The sequence below is a fragment of the Phocoena sinus genome, chromosome 11, assembly GCF_008692025.1.
Source record: "Phocoena sinus isolate mPhoSin1 chromosome 11, mPhoSin1.pri, whole genome shotgun sequence".
Taxonomy (NCBI): Eukaryota; Metazoa; Chordata; class Mammalia; order Artiodactyla; family Phocoenidae; genus Phocoena; species Phocoena sinus.
Genome location: NC_045773.1, coordinates 25,373,932 through 25,391,927, shown reverse-complemented (window position 1 = coordinate 25,391,927; position 17,996 = coordinate 25,373,932). Strand labels below are relative to the sequence as shown.

Sequence of the window (17,996 nt, the reverse complement as noted above, 5' to 3'; positions counted from 1 at the left end):
TCCAAGCAATCCGATTCTCAGGAATTATCAAGTCTCCCACTGCATCTGCAACATTGTTTTGAGTTCCGGGTTCCAATGGCTGATTTGTGCTATCAAACCCCAGCTCAAACCAGTGTTATTTCAAAATACCCATAAATGCTGCTCCTTGCTGGTTGGCTTCTTCCATATAAAGATGTGAAAATGTTTATTTTTTGCTTATTGTACTGGACTTCAGTTCAATTTCCCTGCCTATGCTGGTCAAATTATAAATGATTTTCAAAAATACTGAGTTTAATTTTTAAATGTAGAGCAGGAAAACAGATTTATGAATTCTGTCTGAGCAAATATTTAGGTGTTTTTTTTTTTTTTTTTTTTGTGGTACGCGGGCCTCTCACTGTTGTGGCCTCTCCCGTTGCGGAGCACAGGCTCCGGACGCGCAGGCTCAGCGGCCATGGCTCACGGGCCCAGCTGCTCCACGGCATGTGGGATCTTCCCCGACCGGGGCACGAACCGGCAGGCGGACTCTCAACCACTGCGCCACCAGGGAAGCCCGGTAATGTTTGATTTACAAAAATCCTACCTCTATTCTCTGAGGGTTCTGATATACTCACTTGAAACTTAAAAATATTTGTTTTCTACTTTTAAACAGCTTATTATGTGAGAAACACAGAGAACTATTATTTTAATCAGCTTTGTTTGGGGACCAGAATTTAAAACATTAGGAAGGACCTTCCATATTGTAAACATATTTGGAATATATATATTTTGGCCCTTGAATTTTTCCTTTGATAATAAAATCTTGTATTATTTGTTTATTATGTCACCTGTGTTATTGTCCCAATAAAATGGTAAGCTCCTTCAGAGGGGATCAATGTCATACTTGTATCCCTATTCGATCCTATAGTGCTGGTCACAGGATCTACTGCCTGATCCAATTAGAGTTTCTAGAAGCAACAGTTCCATAGACCACATGCTACCCTCCCTTCAATATGGCTGAGTGGAGCAAGGAAGGATAACAAATCCAAGGTCAACTAATCTACTGGCTGCCCAGTGACCAGTCAGATACTTCCTATTGAGAATCTGACCAAACAGATATAGCGCTCAGCTGGGGGTCAAGCAATTGCCGCCATACAGTCTAGAACTTGTGCTTGCACAGTTCTGAACCCGGCATCTGCCTGGGTCTTTATACTCCCATACACAGGTGACGTATTGTATATCATCTTTCTCCAGGTCCAATTTTGCCATTTTTTGATTAACAGGGATTCTTAGTTCCATTCTCATGTTGCAGAATTTCACTCTGGACTTATTTTAACCATTTTCCTGTCCTCTTTAGATGACATATTTTCCCAGGTAAACGTTTCTTCGAACAAACCCTGTACCTATCATCCACACTGAACAAAACAAGAGAGAATGGCCACTAGGGAAGCAAGAGATGATGGACATCTGGTATTTTTATCTGCCTACTATACTTCCCCTTAACACCTGGCAGCCCAATTTTCCTTTAAGGAATCATTTCTCCGCCAATGGATGTCATCTTAGTGGCACTGTGTTTTAAGATGCTCTACATTTCCCTGATCAAGGAGTAAGAGGAACGGGCTGCCAATCAGACTTTCCTGGGAATCTGAATCATGAGCAGAGCAACTCAAGGGTGGTCCAGAGTTGAAAAGGGTTCATTAAGACAGAAACTCCTTAAAGAAATGTATTATACTGGGGCTTCCCTGGTGGCGCAGTGGTTGAGAGTCCGCCTGCTGATGCAGGGGACACGGGTTCGTGCCCCAGTCCGGGAAGATCCCACATGCCACGGAGCGGCTGGGCCCATGAGCCATGGCCGCTGAGCCTGCGCGTCCGGAGCCTGTGCTCCGTAGAGGGAGAGGCCACAACAGTGAGAGGCCCGTGTACCGCAAAAAAAAAAAAAAAAAAGAAATTATACTGTAGATACTGTTACATCTAGAGATCAGAGATTGGCATTTGGCCTGGGGGCCAAATCTGGCCTGCAAGCTGTTTTTATAACTGAAGTGTTATGGAAACACAGCCATTTCCATGTGTTTACATATTGTCTATGCCTGCTTTTGTGCTAAGACAGCAGAGCTGGTTAGCTGCAACAGAGACTGCATGGTCCACATAGCTGAAAATATTTATTACCTGGCCCTTCGCAGAAAAAATTTGCCAACCCCTAGCTAGATCCCTAAAGATGTTCTGGTCCCAGTCTCTACTTGGGCTAAATGAACAGTATTGTTTGTTTTGCTTTCCCTTGAAGGAATCAATTCCTTTTCTTTTGCTTGCAACCAGAGACCCCTAGTTGGTAACACACCAAAAAACTTACAGAAGGTTCAGGTTTACGCAAAAACATACTGTAAAATGAGGTTCTGATTCCAGAAACTACTGGAAACGTTAGATTCCCATTCTCTAGTGTTCATGATTCTTTGCTGCCTTTCCTGCTGTGGCAGGCAGGAAGAACCATGCATCCCGAACCACGCAGAGATGTATACACATGCCACACTCTCCTGGGAGTAAGTCAGGCACGTCAGCCTACAGCTGAAAAATCACATTGTCCACCTTCAGCCTCACTTAACTTAGAAAAAAAAAAAAAATCCCTAAACAAAAAACAGGCACAATGAGAAGAATGGTATTGCCCACTGCTGCAAAAAGGTTACCTAATCCTCCCTAATTGGGAACTCTGCCCAAGGGCAGAATCATTCAATCTTAAAGGAATGCATTATCCACAAATGTAGTCCTAAACAAGAATAGCTTTCAGTGCCCTTTTTTTTTTTTTAAGTTCTAGTGTTATCATTAGAATACACGTTTGCGTTGTGATTTTTTTCCACTGGAAAAATCATGGGACACTCAGTGATGACCTCTCTTGATCACCCTTTAATTTCTCAGAACCCAAATTTCTTCTAACCCAGGCAAAGGAAGCCTCAAAGTGGGAAGTAAGGGAGGAGAATGAGGTGGTGAAGGTCCCAGGCAGATGTTCTGCTTACAACCAACAGGTGCAGTGTGTGAAAACACCCAGTGGCTATCTGCATTCACAGGAAAGTAAACCTAATTTATTGAAACATAACCATGGTGGGAAACCGACAGGTTCCTTCTAATGCATTTTAGTCCAGAAATAATTAAACACAATGAGCAGTACTAGAAGGAAATGAATAGTAAACAATTAAAAAGACTTCGTGAGTGATTAATAAACACCAAACTCCCCATACATCCCCAGGGTCTCTGCTACCTTACCCCTCCTGAAGTTCCTTTAGACATGTCCAGTATTCCACAATAAAATTATTTTTTGGAAAATTATTCAATAAAAATTCTGAAACTTTCGAGAGCATATTTTTCCTTTGAATGCTAGCTAAATATTATTTGTCAAGGTCTTCCTAATTTGAAGGACAAAGATAATGATAACAGTAAAAATAGTCGTCGACGTTTATTAAATTTTCACGATGGTGGGCAGAGTGTAAAACACTTTATTTGCATCGTTGTATTTAATTCTTACGACAACTCAAGAAAGTTGGAGTTACTGTTAACTTTGTTTTACAGATGAGGAAACAGGCTCAAAGAGGAGAGGGGACCTGCCAAAGACACCAAAATCTGAAAGTACAAGTCCTTGGATCAAACAGAGGCATCTTTCCTTAAAGCCTGTGCTGAACCATTCAGGTATGGAATTTTCCCTCTAAGCACAGATTTTACCCAGCCCACTCCTTCTCTCCTAATCCAAGACAATGATCTACTACTACAAATGGCATAGCAATTGTGACACTTCAAGACTACACTCATCTGGAAGATAGCAAGAAGGAAAATGACTTTCATTAAAAACTCCCTTTCAGAAAAGTTCTTCTGCCCTTCTAATCTTCCTTCAGGTAAGAGCTGCCTGCCACCTCCAGGATCAATCATCACAGCTTCACATTACCTTCCAGGAAGCTGTCTGATCAAATCATCCAGCAGTGACACCCCCTCCCCTCCACGCAGTTAAGGTAGCTTAGAGGTGCGGGCAGACTGTCTCAAGTGACACCTCTTCTGGGACTGCAATTAACCTCAACAAATGAAAATGCACAGTGTCAATCCCTTCTGACATAAATATGCTCCAGAGGTGTTTCTAGTTTGTTTCCCTCCAAGCACTACATCAAATGAAAGAGAAGAAAGCAAATTCGCAAAGGCTTCAGGGAATACTCACTGCTCCCCAGGGGCCAGTCCTCCACTGGTTTCCTCCGAGCACGTGGGTGCGGCTAGGGCTGACGCTCCTGGGGCGATAACCCTCGTTTTGGAAAGGGTGCTGAGCGAGGCCACTGTCTGTGGTCCGCTGAGGGCATGGTGACATGGAACAGTCCTGGTCAGTTTCTGGGATATAATCCGGGTCACACTCGATTTGATCGATCACGTGGTCACTGTAGTTGACACAGACCACTTGCCGGGTGGTCCTCCCTTGCCCACACGTCACGGAGCACTACATTGGACGTTCAGAAAGAGAAAGGGTGGTTCAGCCAGTCGCTCAGGCCCAAAACCCTGGCATCTCCCCGTCTCTTTTCTTCCCACCTCATGGTCATTTTCATGGAGAAGACTTGTCGGCCCAGTATGCAAAATACATCCCGATCAGCCACTTCCCACCATCTCTGCCATCACCTCCATAGTCCAGGCCACCGCCTTCCCTTGCCAGGACTATTGCAGTGGCCTTTCAGCTGGGCTCTTGTTTGTAATCTTGACACCTTCCTCCCAACCCAAGCCTGTTATCCACATATCATAAACCATGACCCTTGCAAACTATAGTCAGATCATGTCATTCACCTAGTGACTTCCCAATTCACTGTGAATAATGTCCACAGTCCTTACCTTGACCTAGTAGGCCCTTCATGACGTGGCCACTGGCTACCTTTTTTTTTTTTTTTTTTTTTTTTTTTGCGGTACGCGGGCCTCTCACTGCTGTGGCCTCTCCCGTTGCGGAGCACAGGCTCCAGACGCGCAGGCTCAGCGGCCACGGCTCATGGACTCATCCGCTCCGCGGCATGTGGGATATTCCCGGACCGGGGCACAAACCCGCGTCCCCTGCATCAGCAGGCGGACTCTCAACCACTGCGCCACCAGAGAAGCCCTGGCTACCTTTTGGACACATCTCTTATCACTCTCCACACCGCACTCCAGCCCCACGGGCCTTGTGGATGCTTTTTGAGCAGGCCAAGAACACCCCCGTCTGAGGGTCTTTGCAGCTGCTCTACTTTCTGCTGTGCAACACGGATGTCCATGTGCTTCACCGCTTCACTCTGTGCAAGCCCTGCTCAGTGCAGTGTGAGGCCTTTTCCGACCACCTTGTCTAAAAGCACATCACCCCTTTCTCTCTGCCATTACTGTGTTGGACCTTTTTTTTGGTATGTATCAGTATCTGGTGCTATATCATATATTTCTACCTTTATTTGCTCATTGACTGGACTTGCCATTGGAATGATCTTCATAAAGGCAAGGACCTTCTTATTTGTCAGTCACTGCTCTTTCTAAATACCTGGTGAGTAGACAGATGGATCTGATAGATGTACGTGTGTACCGTTTGGAAGCTCAGGGCGTGAGAGTGGGATTATCTACCATTTACTGAGCACCTTCTTTGTTCTAAGGGTTTAACAGCCAGAATCTCAAATAATCCTTACAACAGCCTTATAAGGTAGATATTCTTTTTGGCCTCTTTTAAGAGCAGAAGAAACTGAGGTTCAAGGACTAACACCAGACTGCTCAAGGTCATGCAGCCAGTTAATGTCAATGTCTGGATTTTTACACAGCTCTCTCTGAATCCAGCTCTCACATTTCATATATGTATTATGGTTATTTATTGAGATATTCATCTCCATTCTCTTCACCTGTCCTAAGCTCTGTATTTCTTGGACTCGGGAACTTTTGCAAGGCAGAAAGCAGGAGTTACCTGAACACAAAGGTTTTTCTACTTTTTTTTTTTTTCTACTTTTATAAAAGTCCACAGGTGGTTCCTGGTGTGCACAGGAGGCTGGGTCCCCAGCATTGCCTGAGGGTTCCTACTTCTCCCTCTCGGCAGGGAAGCCAGAGGCACAGGACTTGAAGGGACCACGGGATGCAGGAGGCACCCAGATGCAAGTTGAGGCCCTCCCCTTACTCCCCCCACTTCTCCCTGCTACTTCTGGTACTCCACAAGCCTACTACATTCTAATGTGACTTGGCTCAGTTAAGACTGCATTTTCCAACCAGCCCAACAGGATGTGGGCTTAAGGGGTTGTAAGTTGATTTACACATTTTTTAAAAATGTGCATTTCTTGCACATCTGGCTAAGATTCATACCAGCTGCACATACGCGGAGAAGAATATCTCGCAACCATGTCCAATTCTAAAACAGTGCCCGTTGACCTTGGGGACCCACGACTAGTCGTCCTCCTTACAGCTCCCCCAGTCCTCTCCCAATTCCAAAGAATTCACTTGCTTACCGGGTTCCAGTCCAGAGCCTTCCACCGCCCACAGGGGGTCACAGAACATTCCTCCTTTGCCACTGGTCTAGGGAGGGTTGCACAGGCACTGTCGTCAGCCACAGAGCCATCCTCGTCCCGACAGCTGACATATCTCATCCTGGTACCTTTTCCACAAGTGGCTGAGCACTGGGTGTTGGAATAAAACAATGCAGAAATGTTATCTGAAACAGTCACTCACTGGATAGAAACCTACTTTCTCAAGTCGTGTCAGAGAACGTCTGCCTTCCCTCCCACCCTCTCTACTTCTTCCGTTCTTACTGGCGTCCAAGACCCAAATCGCCACTGGGTCCTTGGAGCACTGTGTGTGCTTCTCCTTGCTTCCGGGGCGGCGGGGGGAGGGTGACAAGATGGTAATTCACAGTCCTAGACGCGGACGGGAAGAAAAAGCCAAAGTTACCTTTCAGTCATGGCATATACAAATATAAGGACTAAGAGTTCTAAGATCTCAGACTTCTGGGTGATTTGGGGCAAGTCACGTGACACCTCTCAGCCCCAACTATAAATTCAACTGTGAAATGGGATATAATCTGAGTCCCTTTGTGGGTGCCTTAATACAAAACCACATTTATTTACCTGTTTGTGTGAAGAAGGTATTGTAAAATGACACACAATTTAGGAAAGAGCAGCATACCCTTCTAAAATGATTAACTGTTAATGTTTTGAAACATTCTGCAGGCCAATTTCTGCTTCTACATTTCAATTCACTTCTTAATCAGATTTTGCTAACCATGAACTTGCTTTCCGAGTGTACCTGCAGATAGCTCCTGAGGCCCCGAAGAAGGTCAACTCTAGATACAAGAGGTGTATTCAATATCACAAAGCCTAGAATTTATATCACACCCCCCAATGACTCAGAGGCAATTCCTATGATGGACTGAGGTTATCCATGCGTAGGTAATATTCCCAGATTTCCAAATGGGAAATCGGAAGTACACACCTGTTCACAATCATTCCCAGCCTCAGTGGTTATCAAATGTTCTTGGATTAAATACATACCCATTAAATGCCCAGGATGCCCGGGCACAGTGCAAAGTGCTGGAGGCTCAGTGCGGAAGTGACTTTAGGAAGTTTACCAACTGAACAGGAAATTCTGTTATTTGGTTCAGACCTTGCCTATTCCTCTGCCTGGGTCCAAAGAATGGCACAGGGAACTTGTCGCACAGTGAAAAATTTATTCACATGCTGCAGCTGCGAGAGCTGCCCTACAGTCAGTCCATGGATATTACTGAATAACCTAGAAACGTATGTTGTGAATCTCTAAGGGAGTCGCTAAGGCCTTACGTTCTGCGTGTTTAGAAGTCGCAGCTAATTCCCAGGCATTTATCATGCAGTGGGTTGGAACATTTCAATAAAAAAAATAAAGATGACGCAAGTCACAAGCGGTGTTTGGTTAACTGATCAGCAATGACAGCATGAACAACACTGCCATATGCATTTCCTCTTTTGAGACTCTGCATCCATCAACAACACATGTTGCCAAGTAGCAGACTGAGGGCACTCAGAGCCGAGGCAGTACAGTGGCCAGATGGGGCCTCAGAGCATAACTTCTGGGTGTAGTCTGGGTTCAAATCCTGTCTTCTGCAATTAGCAAAGCTGATCTGCAAACCCCCGTCTTCTCTTTACATGTTCTCCTTACACAAATGATGCCAAAATCAAGGTCCACATGGAATAGTGTGCTGGTGAATGATTACCAACTAGCTCTCTCGAGAAACAAGGCGTGCTTATGCGTGTGTACGGATATGTATGTGTATATACATATATACATACACACATATTACATGCACCTATGTGTGTATATATATGCTTGTTTATTATAAGTTTTTCTGGTATAAAGAATGTGTAGCATAAAATTTACAAATAACAATAAAATATACAATTCTTTAATTTAAATTTCATAGAGCCATTGATTCTTACAGAATACGTTTGTTGTTTTTGCTGAACTCTTGAATCTCTGGCTGAGCGATGGTTGTCGTTGCTGGACAAGTGTAGGTCTGACATGAATGTCAGTTGATATTTTGTTTACATTTAAGAGTATCGTGAAAGAGGAACAATGAAGATGTATGTCAGAACTTCGCTCACTCACCCGATGACATGAACAATTTCTTTGCTGAACCAGCAAATAATTTTCAAGTACCAGCAAAATATTTCCTTATTTTTTTATGCTGTTTACAACATAACAGCTGCAGACACAAGACTTTTAAAAGTTTAGTCTGCATTATTAACATTTGTTCCCTCACTTTTTTGAGTCTAAACAATCAATACAACAATCAATTAAACTCTGAATTACAGCATCTACTGATTTCTGTGGTGTAAGTACTCTCACCATGGCCAATTTCAAGCTACCAACTTGATATCAATGAACACAGAGTTAAAAAGGGATGTGCAGTAGCTCACCACTGTACAGTATTTCCGCCATGCAAATACGTACAAATGTAATGTAAATGAGAGTGAACTACAGGAAAATAATTAGAAAGGGAAAAGTGAGTATTTCTCAACTTAATTTTTAATATCATCTATTTATTTATAGGTTTTTATTTTCAATTTTTAATAATGGCTGAATTTAATAACCAGCTTGCAAAATTTCTGAAAATTTACCAACCATCGCTTGTGAGCTAGAACAAGCCAGCTCCAGCACATGCAGCCTGAACATATGATACTATTTGCCAAACCCTACATTGAAATCATTAAAAAAATATGAGTTCAAGAAAACCAGCCCAAAGAGTCAACCTTTGCCACCCAGTAAGAATCAGAATCAAGCCTACATACAGTTCCAATAAGCAGAGAAGAACAAAACTGGTACATCAAAATATTAGATCCAGAATGTAACAAATAAGTAAATCCAGAACAATTTAGTTAGTCTACTGTTTCCTCTACCTACATACTTAACTACGAAAGGACTTCAGTTTTGACTGAGCTCCTGGGAAGTTTTGGCATCAGTGCCCAAAGCCAATAACTGATTTTGACACAGGAAATTTACCTGGGTATCAGTTGGTCTAGTTGCTGCATTGCAGTCATTATCATCCACCACTGACATGTAGGTCCCAATGATGCATTTCACTGCTCTTAGCTGGTATCCCTGTCCACAAGTGACACTGCACTGGGGGAAAGAAATAAAACAGAAAGTATATACAATCCAGCCAGTGTTCTCTTTCCCTAACTTTACCTATAACATTCTACAAGAGAAAAAATATTTCCATCATAGTGGGCCAGAGGGCTGGCACTCAAAGATATTACGTAAAAGCAGGTAATCCTACTCTGTACAAATTACACTGATCGATTATCAAGATATTACATGGAATTATTTCTGCCTCCCATTGGAATTATGTTTGTAGGAGCTCAGTTCCTTGACCGTGAACCCCTGGAAAGAGGGGAGTACATTTCAATCATTTTTACATCTTTCACACTCTACCTAGCAGAATGCTGTGGCTAAAATAGGTACTTTATATAGTTATTTGAGTTCTGGAAAATTTTCCTAAAGCGATTATCAGAGTTTGCATGAATATTTTTGTATAAGAATGGTCCTTGCAATATTATTTATAGAAGGCAAAATATTAGAAACCACTTAGCTAGGCAAGAACCAAAAGTCAATTAAATGCACCATGGCAAACAGATCATAAGGAAAATGTAGCCACTAAGCCTAATTGTTAGATTTAAAGAGCATCTAAAAAACGATAAGTAGAGGGAGTGACGTCATGGAAATGGCAGTTCAGGAAGCTCCAAGAGTTGATCCCTCCACTGAAGCAACGATTAAGCTGGCAAAAAATGGCAGAATCTTTTTTTTTTTTTTTTTTAACTCTGGAAGCTAATCAAACACTTAAAGCAACTAGGTGAGTGCTTACTGCCAAATTTCAGTAGGAAAGCGTTGAGATATTTTTGCTTATTGCCCCCCTGCCATATTACACGTTCCTCTCAAATGCACATGGAACATTCTCCAGTACAGACCATATATTAGGCCACAAAACAAGTCTTAATAAATTTTAAAACCCTGAAATCTCACAAAGTATCATCTCTGGCCACAAGTAGAAAGAAATAACAGGAGGAAAACTGAAAGATTCACACATATGTGCAAATAAAACAACAGAGTCTTAAATAACCAGTGGATCAAAGAGGAAATCACAAAGGAAATTAGAAAGTACTTTCAGATGAGTGTAATCAAAAATAAAACATAAAATTTATGTTTTAATAAATATAAAGATGCAGCAAAAGCAGTGCTCAGAGGGAAATTTGTCTGTAAACACGTATATTATTTAAAAAAAAAGATCTCAAATCAATAACCTAACTTAGAAAAACAACAGAAGCAACAAAACTAGAAGTTGGCTCTTTAAAAAGATCAACAAAATTTATAAATCTTAACCTAGACTGACTAAAACGAGAGAAGACGCAAACAACTAAAATCAGAAATGAAAGCAAGGGCACTGCTGCTGACTCTACAGCAATAAAAAAGGATAATGAAAGTACGGTGAACAATTATATGCCAACATGTTAGACAATCTAGATGAAACACACAAATTTCCAAACACATACTAATTACCCAGAAACACAAAAAATCACAAAACCTGACTTAAAAAGAAACAGGACATTTGAACAGACCTATAAGAAGTAAAAAGATTGACTCAGTAATCAAAGACCTCTTAATAAAGAGAAGTCCAGGACCAGATGGCTTCACTGGTGAATTCTACCAAACATTTATAGAAGAATTAAGTACTATGCACCATAGCCAAAAGGTGCAAACAACCCAAATGTCTGTAGAGGGATAAATGGATGAACAAATTACGGGATATCCATACATGGAATATTATGCAGCCATAAAAAGGAATGAGGTACATATGTGTGCTACAACATGGATGAACCTTAAAAACATCATGCTGGGCTTCCCTCGTGGTGCAGTGGTTGAGAGTCCGCCTGCCGATGCAGGGGACACGGGTTCATGCCCCGGTCTGGGAAGATCCCACATGCCGCGGAGCGGCTGGGCCTGTGAGCCATGGCTGCTGGGCCTGCGCGTCCGGAGCCTGTACTCCGCAACGGGAGTCCACAACAGTGAGAGGCCCGCGTACCGCAAAAAAAAAAAAAAAAAAAAAAATCATGCTATGTGAAAGAAGCTGGAGACACAAACAGTCACGTATTGTATGATTCCATTTGTACGAAATACTTAGAATAAGTAAATCCATGGAGGTAGAAAGCAGATTGTTGGCTGCAGGGGTGAAGGGGAAATGGGGAGTAACTGCTTAATGAGTATTTTGGGGTGACAAAAATGTTTTGGAACTAGATAGAGGTGGTGGTTGTACAACATTCTGAATGTACTAAATGCCACTGATTTGTTCACTTTAAAATGGTTAATTTTGTTTTGTGAGTTTTACTTCAATTAACAAAAAATTGATGAAATGCAATCCTATTTTTAGTTTTTAAAACATAAGGAGGCAATCATAAATGTATTAACTCTGCAGTGTAGAGCTAGGAGTGTGCTTTTCTTCTTTTTGCTAAGTTACTTTTTGCAAAACTTCTTTTATGAACATGCATTATTCTTCAATATTTTAAGAAAGTCTGTTGCCCTGAATTGCATGTTCAGTCAAAGGAGGGACAAATTTCTGGCTAGGACTGACCTGGTATAAACACACATAAAAAAATAGGCCTTTTAGTTCTAAAAGCTGTTATATTCAAATCTTAACAGTGGCCCTGAGCTGTGCTCTCCTTCTGCTATTATTTACAAGAGCTAGCAGATATGGACAAAAAGGAGGCAAGATCTGGGGCATCAGTGGACTCCCCCTGTTTAATAAGTGTGATCAAACATGATCAGCCATTCTGACCAAGGATGCTGTGTAATGGAGAGGAAGAGTGCCAATGTAAACGGTAGAAATTGTAAGGGTGTAGTAATAAAGCTGCTCTCATTTACTGCACGTATGTTGGAAATGAAGACGTAAGCTAGGGAAGAGGCTGTGGCTGGACAGGGTGGAGGGAGAGTCATTCTTAAAGAGATTACACAAGTGACAGCAGGCAGCTGCTTTGCTTCTCTTGGGAACGTGGAGTGCTACTTAAATAGTACCCGAACGCTTTTGCTTCTATATTAGGAAAGACTTAATTCCAAGAGTAGTGGCTTCTTAAGTGCAAGCCCAAGGGAGACTTTCACTCTCTCCTTTAAGAACAGTTCAAATGACTGTGAAACCTACACTGGGGGCTTGGAAAAGATTCTTTCAAAGAGAGATGATTCCTGTAACCTTTGATCTAATTAATTCTGTTTGAAAAGTCTGAATAATTTATGAGAGGTGAACGTAGGAATCATGACACTGGGAGCCAAAACATCCCTTCCAAATCCCAGTCCAGACCCTCCTGCCAAAGACACTGGCGCTGGATCACATTCTGTAACAGACCCACAGCTGCACTCTAGTAGATAACATCAGCCAGGCATGAGATCTGTTGTGAATTTGTTCAAATTCGTGTGTGCTCAAGCTACAGTTTTAACCCAAGGGCGAAGACACGCACGTGGGTCTGGAAAAGGAATAATCAGCTCCAGGAGGCCAAGCGGCAACTCTCAGAAGTGGGGCAAAATGGTTGCAGAGTTTCCATCACTTGGCGCCACGGAGGTGCAGTGCGTGCCACATGCCATGGTGGTTAAATCCCGGCCGCTGGAATGTCCCTCTGCAGGCCCGCTCCAGATAAGAAGGAAAGAATGTAGTTAAGAACTTTATCATTCAAAATACCTGTCCCCAGGGACCTGCCTGCCAGGACGCACATTCTGGCTGCTGACAGGTCTGCATGGAGGCTGGCTTGGTCTCAGAGTCACAGATTCTATCGTTTAATCGATCTTCGCCAAACTGACACCAGACCTGGCGGTGCTTATGCCCTTTTCCGCAGGTGACCAAGCACTGTAATAAAAGGTGCAGCCAGTCAGGGTCATTTCTGAACCATGTACTGTGGTTCCCGGGGATTAGCCACTGATTAACAGGGCCAGGTGTGCTCTTTTCCCACAGCAATTCCTCTCAGTCGTTGCAATTTGTAAATACATCAAGGTCCAAGCTTTTCACGCATTCACGCATTCGTTCATTCATTCTGTATTTATCCAGGCTCTGGGACAGTTTCAAGCACAGAATACACTTAACACAGCATCATGCTGTAAAATCCTGAAAAACAGCATTCATGGTTTGGTAGCATAAGAGCTAAGGGTGGGGAATTTACGAGTCAGACTAACCTAGTTTTTAATCCTGATACTGTTTTTTAATCAGCTGTGGATACTAAGTGATCTCCCTGTACTTCAATTTTCTCATGTGTACAATGGGGGCTACAGTAATGCCTACTGCCAGGAATTGTGAAAACTAAATAAGAAAAATCCAAGTGAAGTACTTAGCACATATTCGTTCAATGAGTCCTAAAGATAATCTAAATAAATAGATAACATCATCATTATTATCTACTTTCATTGTAGAAAACTTGAGAAATACAGAAAGACATAAAAGAGAAAACTATAATGATCCCCAAATCTCACTACCTACCTAGGGATAATTATTATTAAAATTTTGCTGTTTTCTTCCCAGTCTTTTTAGCTATGGAATGTTGGATCATACTGAATATATACTTTCATATCTCCCACTTCCATTTCATTAAGTATTTTTGCAAAGGTCTGTTACTTAAGCTAGTATTAGCTATCTAAGTAGAACTTAGACCCAATACCTTCTTTCATCTTTTTTTTTTTTTTTTTTTTTTTAACTAAATACTAGAATTGAAGCTAAGGCCACGTAGTTAACATAGAACATAAGAACTAGGTTTGTTGTTAATTTGTCCAGGAGTCAGACACTGTTAATCACATGCACTGTTACTTGTCTGCCATTTCAGAGGCGTTAATAGTATTCTTTTACGATTCAGATTTTATTTAATGTTGAAAGTAAACAGTTAATATTGCACTTGCACGGCTGAGATAAGGGAATGGATGCAGAAGCTGTAGCAGGGAAATACCTCTTTCGCCACATTCCTGACTTGGCCCATAAATAAGGCAATTTCTGTTCCCCTGCCACTGGCTCCCCTGAAGAAAGGTGGAGGGAGGCACTTGCTCGGTGAGAATCTCACCAGGAAATACTGACTCTGTCTATAAGAGCAAGTTGCTGTCCTCGGGCCACCTACGCTACACAATGGAGGGTTAGCCTTCTGCTTCATCGGGTAAGGGACAAGCAAAGCATACATCTGGAATACTCAGCCAGCTACTTTCTCTTTTTCCCAAGTTTTCCACTAGCAACTAGATGGGTAATCAAATAGGTCACTCACTGGGGTCTAATTCTCTTATTTCAAAGGTAAGAAATCAGGGAATCTTAGTTTTGACTTCAGATCGAAGCCAATGCAGCTTTATAATTAATAAAGAAAGCCCTGATTTCCTTTATAGCAACTTAGCCAGGGCTCAAGGGGGAGGGAAGGTGAGGAGGTGGAGCTTCAAAAATCACTAACAGGGCTTCCCTGGTGGCACTAGTGGTTGAGAGTCTGCCTGCCGATGCAGGGGACACGGGTTCGTGCCCCGGTCCGGGAAGATCCCACATGCCGCAGGGCGGCTGGGCCCGTGAGCCATGGCCGCTGAGCCTGCGCGTCCGGAGCCTGTGCTCCGCAACGGGAGAGGCCACAGCAGTGAGAGGCCCGCGTACCTCAAAAAAAAAAAAAAAAAAAAAAGGAGAAAAAAAATAACCAACAGAAGCTACTACGGTGGGTGATTCAGATAAACCCACTGTGACTCTGGGGTCGCCAGTACACCAGTCATGTCCAGTGAAGACAGTCATGGGGCAGGTGGGAGACTGGAGTTGTTTCCTCAAGAGGAGGTGGGAGAAAGGTGCAGCTGGTCTAGCCTTGAACCGACCTGGGGGAGACTCAGAATTGAGTATCGGAGATGAGCCGGGGGAAGTAACAGCCTTTCCATCTCACCTCTGACCAGTCTCCTGATTTCCACTGTGGACAAGGGAACTCGTTGCACTTCTGAATGGTGACTTTCTCTTGATGCGTGCATTTGCTATCATCAAGTACGTCATTACGGGTGTTGACACAAATAGCCCTTCTCCTCTGGCTTCCACCATCACAGCTTTTAGAACACTGAAAGGACAAAACAAATGAAATAAAATTATTGCTGAGTTTCTCATCAAGCATGCTCAAGATACTGGCTAGGCTGGCTTGTCTCTTCCAGTCCTTAAGAAACAACCAACCAACAAAGCCTGGTCAATTCTAGTTGTTATTTTAGGGGGATCGGTTCATGTTACCAATTTATTTACCAGGTTTACACTGATGTCAATATTAGCAAACTGGCAAAGGAAAACAAAATTGGACATAGTTTGTGGGATATGAAAAAAGTGTTCTGTTGAGTTGTTCCACCACTCCCAATTTTCCACATGCCATGCCCACATCAGACATTACAAATCAATCATGGTACTCTTCTGCAGTTTTAATAGGGGCAGCCATTATAAATCAATCATGGTACTCTAAATGGGATTTCTCAATGCAGCTCTGCAAGGAGCCATCATCAGCTAATCAGACTTACTCCAAGAAGAAGACTCTCTGAGTGAGAACCAACTTACTTCAGTCCAAGCAGAATAGCGCCAGCCACCAGTGTTACATTCTCCTGAGCATTTTTCCCGGTTGCTTGGTTTGGGGTGACTGCTGCAAAAACTGTCATCAACCTTCTCGGTCTTCCCATCTAGCCTGCTGTATCTGGCACAGTAGATGTCTAATGTGCGGTAACCCAAGCCACACTGGGCACTACATTCACTCCTGCTGGCCACGTGCCACCTATGCATAAACAACAGGGAGAAACCGACATTTCTATTAAATATATATGTCTTATTGAGACTCGACTGGTGGAAGAGTTGAGCTCTGTTTTCTTCCTTAACTCAAATACCATGAAACGCAAAGCCACAGTCAGTTACTGAAATCCAATTTAAAACCAGCATTTCCATGTATTTTTCATGGCTGCCAATGTACATGTAAGTCACAGAGTCATAGTCAGTGGTTCTGTGTTTGTGAAGATTCTCCCCCGATACAGTCAATCTGAAATTCAAGTAACCAAAAAAAAAAAAAAAAAAAAAACCATTGGAATTCAGCAGAGCAAAAACAGTAATTTTATATTTAAAAGGTTCATGCAACCCAGCCTTTCATTTGTCAAGGAGGCTGCTTTAACAGGGAATCATTGTTGGAAACAATCCCTAGGAAACCTCCTTTATGTGGGCCTGTGCTGGAAAATGCTCAGTGAACATCCTGTGAATTAATAAAGGAATGGATAATTTGGACTATAATTGTGAATTTCAAGTATGCTAAACTGTGTACATTATTATCTGTGAATAAAGACTATAAGTTGCTTGAAGCCATAGACCATAGTCTATATAACTCAATTAGAATTTTTTTTTCTTTGGCTGTTTAGCGTCTTAGTTGTGGCACACGGGATCTTTGTTGTGGCACACGGGATCTTTCATTGTGGCACATGGGCTTCAGAGTGGGCGGGCTCAGTAGTTGCGGCACATGGGCTTAGTTGCCCGGCAGCATGTGGGATCTTAGTTCTCTGACCAGGGATCGAACCCAAGTCCCCTGCATCAGAAGGCGGATTCTTAACCACTGGACCACCAGGGAAGTCCCACAATTTTTTTTTTAAAGACTCTTTTTTTTTAGAGCGGTTTTAGGTCCACGACAAAACCGAGAGGAAGGTACAGAGATTTCCCACATACCCCTGCCCTCACATATGCAGAGCCTCCCCATCATCAGCACTCCCCACCAGAGTGGGACATCTGTTACAACTGATGAACCTACGTTATCACATCATTATCAACTGAAGTCTATAGTTTACATTAGGGTTCACTCTTGATGTTATATATTCTATGGGTTTAGACATATGCTTAGTGAATATATATCCACCATTACAGTACCACACAGACGTAAAAATTCTCTGTGCTCCACCTATTCATCCCTTCCGGTCCCATGATTATTCACTTTTAATAGTAGATTTGAATCTAACAAATTTTTGTCAACTTTATATCCCTAGTACCTATAAGACTTTTTTGGCACACAGTAGGTGCTCAGTACGTACTGATAAATCAAGTGGTTCTTTTAATGCTCCAGCAATGGAGCTAGAGCTTAAAAAAGAAAAAAAAATGCTTAAAATGAATAGAATAGTCTAAAAAATGAGCTTGAAACGTGTTTCGTTGATCAAACTTAGCAATCCCAAAAGGATGATTTCTTTATAATCTTCGTTTGAATTTGCTCTTGATCGTTAATTCTCTCCTGCTCATAAACTCTGTGGCTTGCCAAATACCAATGTCCTAAAAGTTCTCCCTTCTACACTCAGGAAGAGAAGAAGAGCACTGGACACAAGCTTATCTTGGAATTCCTCACAAATGCTCAAAAGTAGGTCAGAGTTGACCCACTCCTACATTTGGCATGTAAAGTGGGCTACTGAGATTTTCCATGGGAGTGACATAGTATTTGGAGGATTTATTTCTAACCGGAACATGTTACATGGGGATTGTAAAACAGTGCTTTATCTCATCCTGTCAAAGTTTAATCTGGGCAAACTCTCACTTCCCTAAGGAAGTGAGGCAAAAA

General features: G+C 42.3%; 1 protein-coding gene across 1 annotated transcript in view; it reads right to left on the bottom strand.

Annotated features, from left to right (window-relative positions):
- The window catches only part of ADAMTS9 (ADAM metallopeptidase with thrombospondin type 1 motif 9), a 172,844-nt gene that overhangs the window by 85,612 nt on the left and 69,236 nt on the right, over nt 1–17,996 (bottom strand). Inside the window, exons 20-26 of the mRNA XM_032648471.1 lie at nt 15,983–16,193; nt 15,339–15,503; nt 13,142–13,306; nt 9,424–9,543; nt 6,705–6,809; nt 6,405–6,572; nt 4,145–4,414 (exon numbers count right to left, since the gene is read on the bottom strand). Of these exons, the coding sequence (XP_032504362.1) occupies nt 4,145–4,414; nt 6,405–6,572; nt 6,705–6,809; nt 9,424–9,543; nt 13,142–13,306; nt 15,339–15,503; nt 15,983–16,193 (1,204 nt within the window). The remainder of the gene's footprint in view (nt 1–4,144; nt 4,415–6,404; nt 6,573–6,704; nt 6,810–9,423; nt 9,544–13,141; nt 13,307–15,338; nt 15,504–15,982; nt 16,194–17,996) is intronic.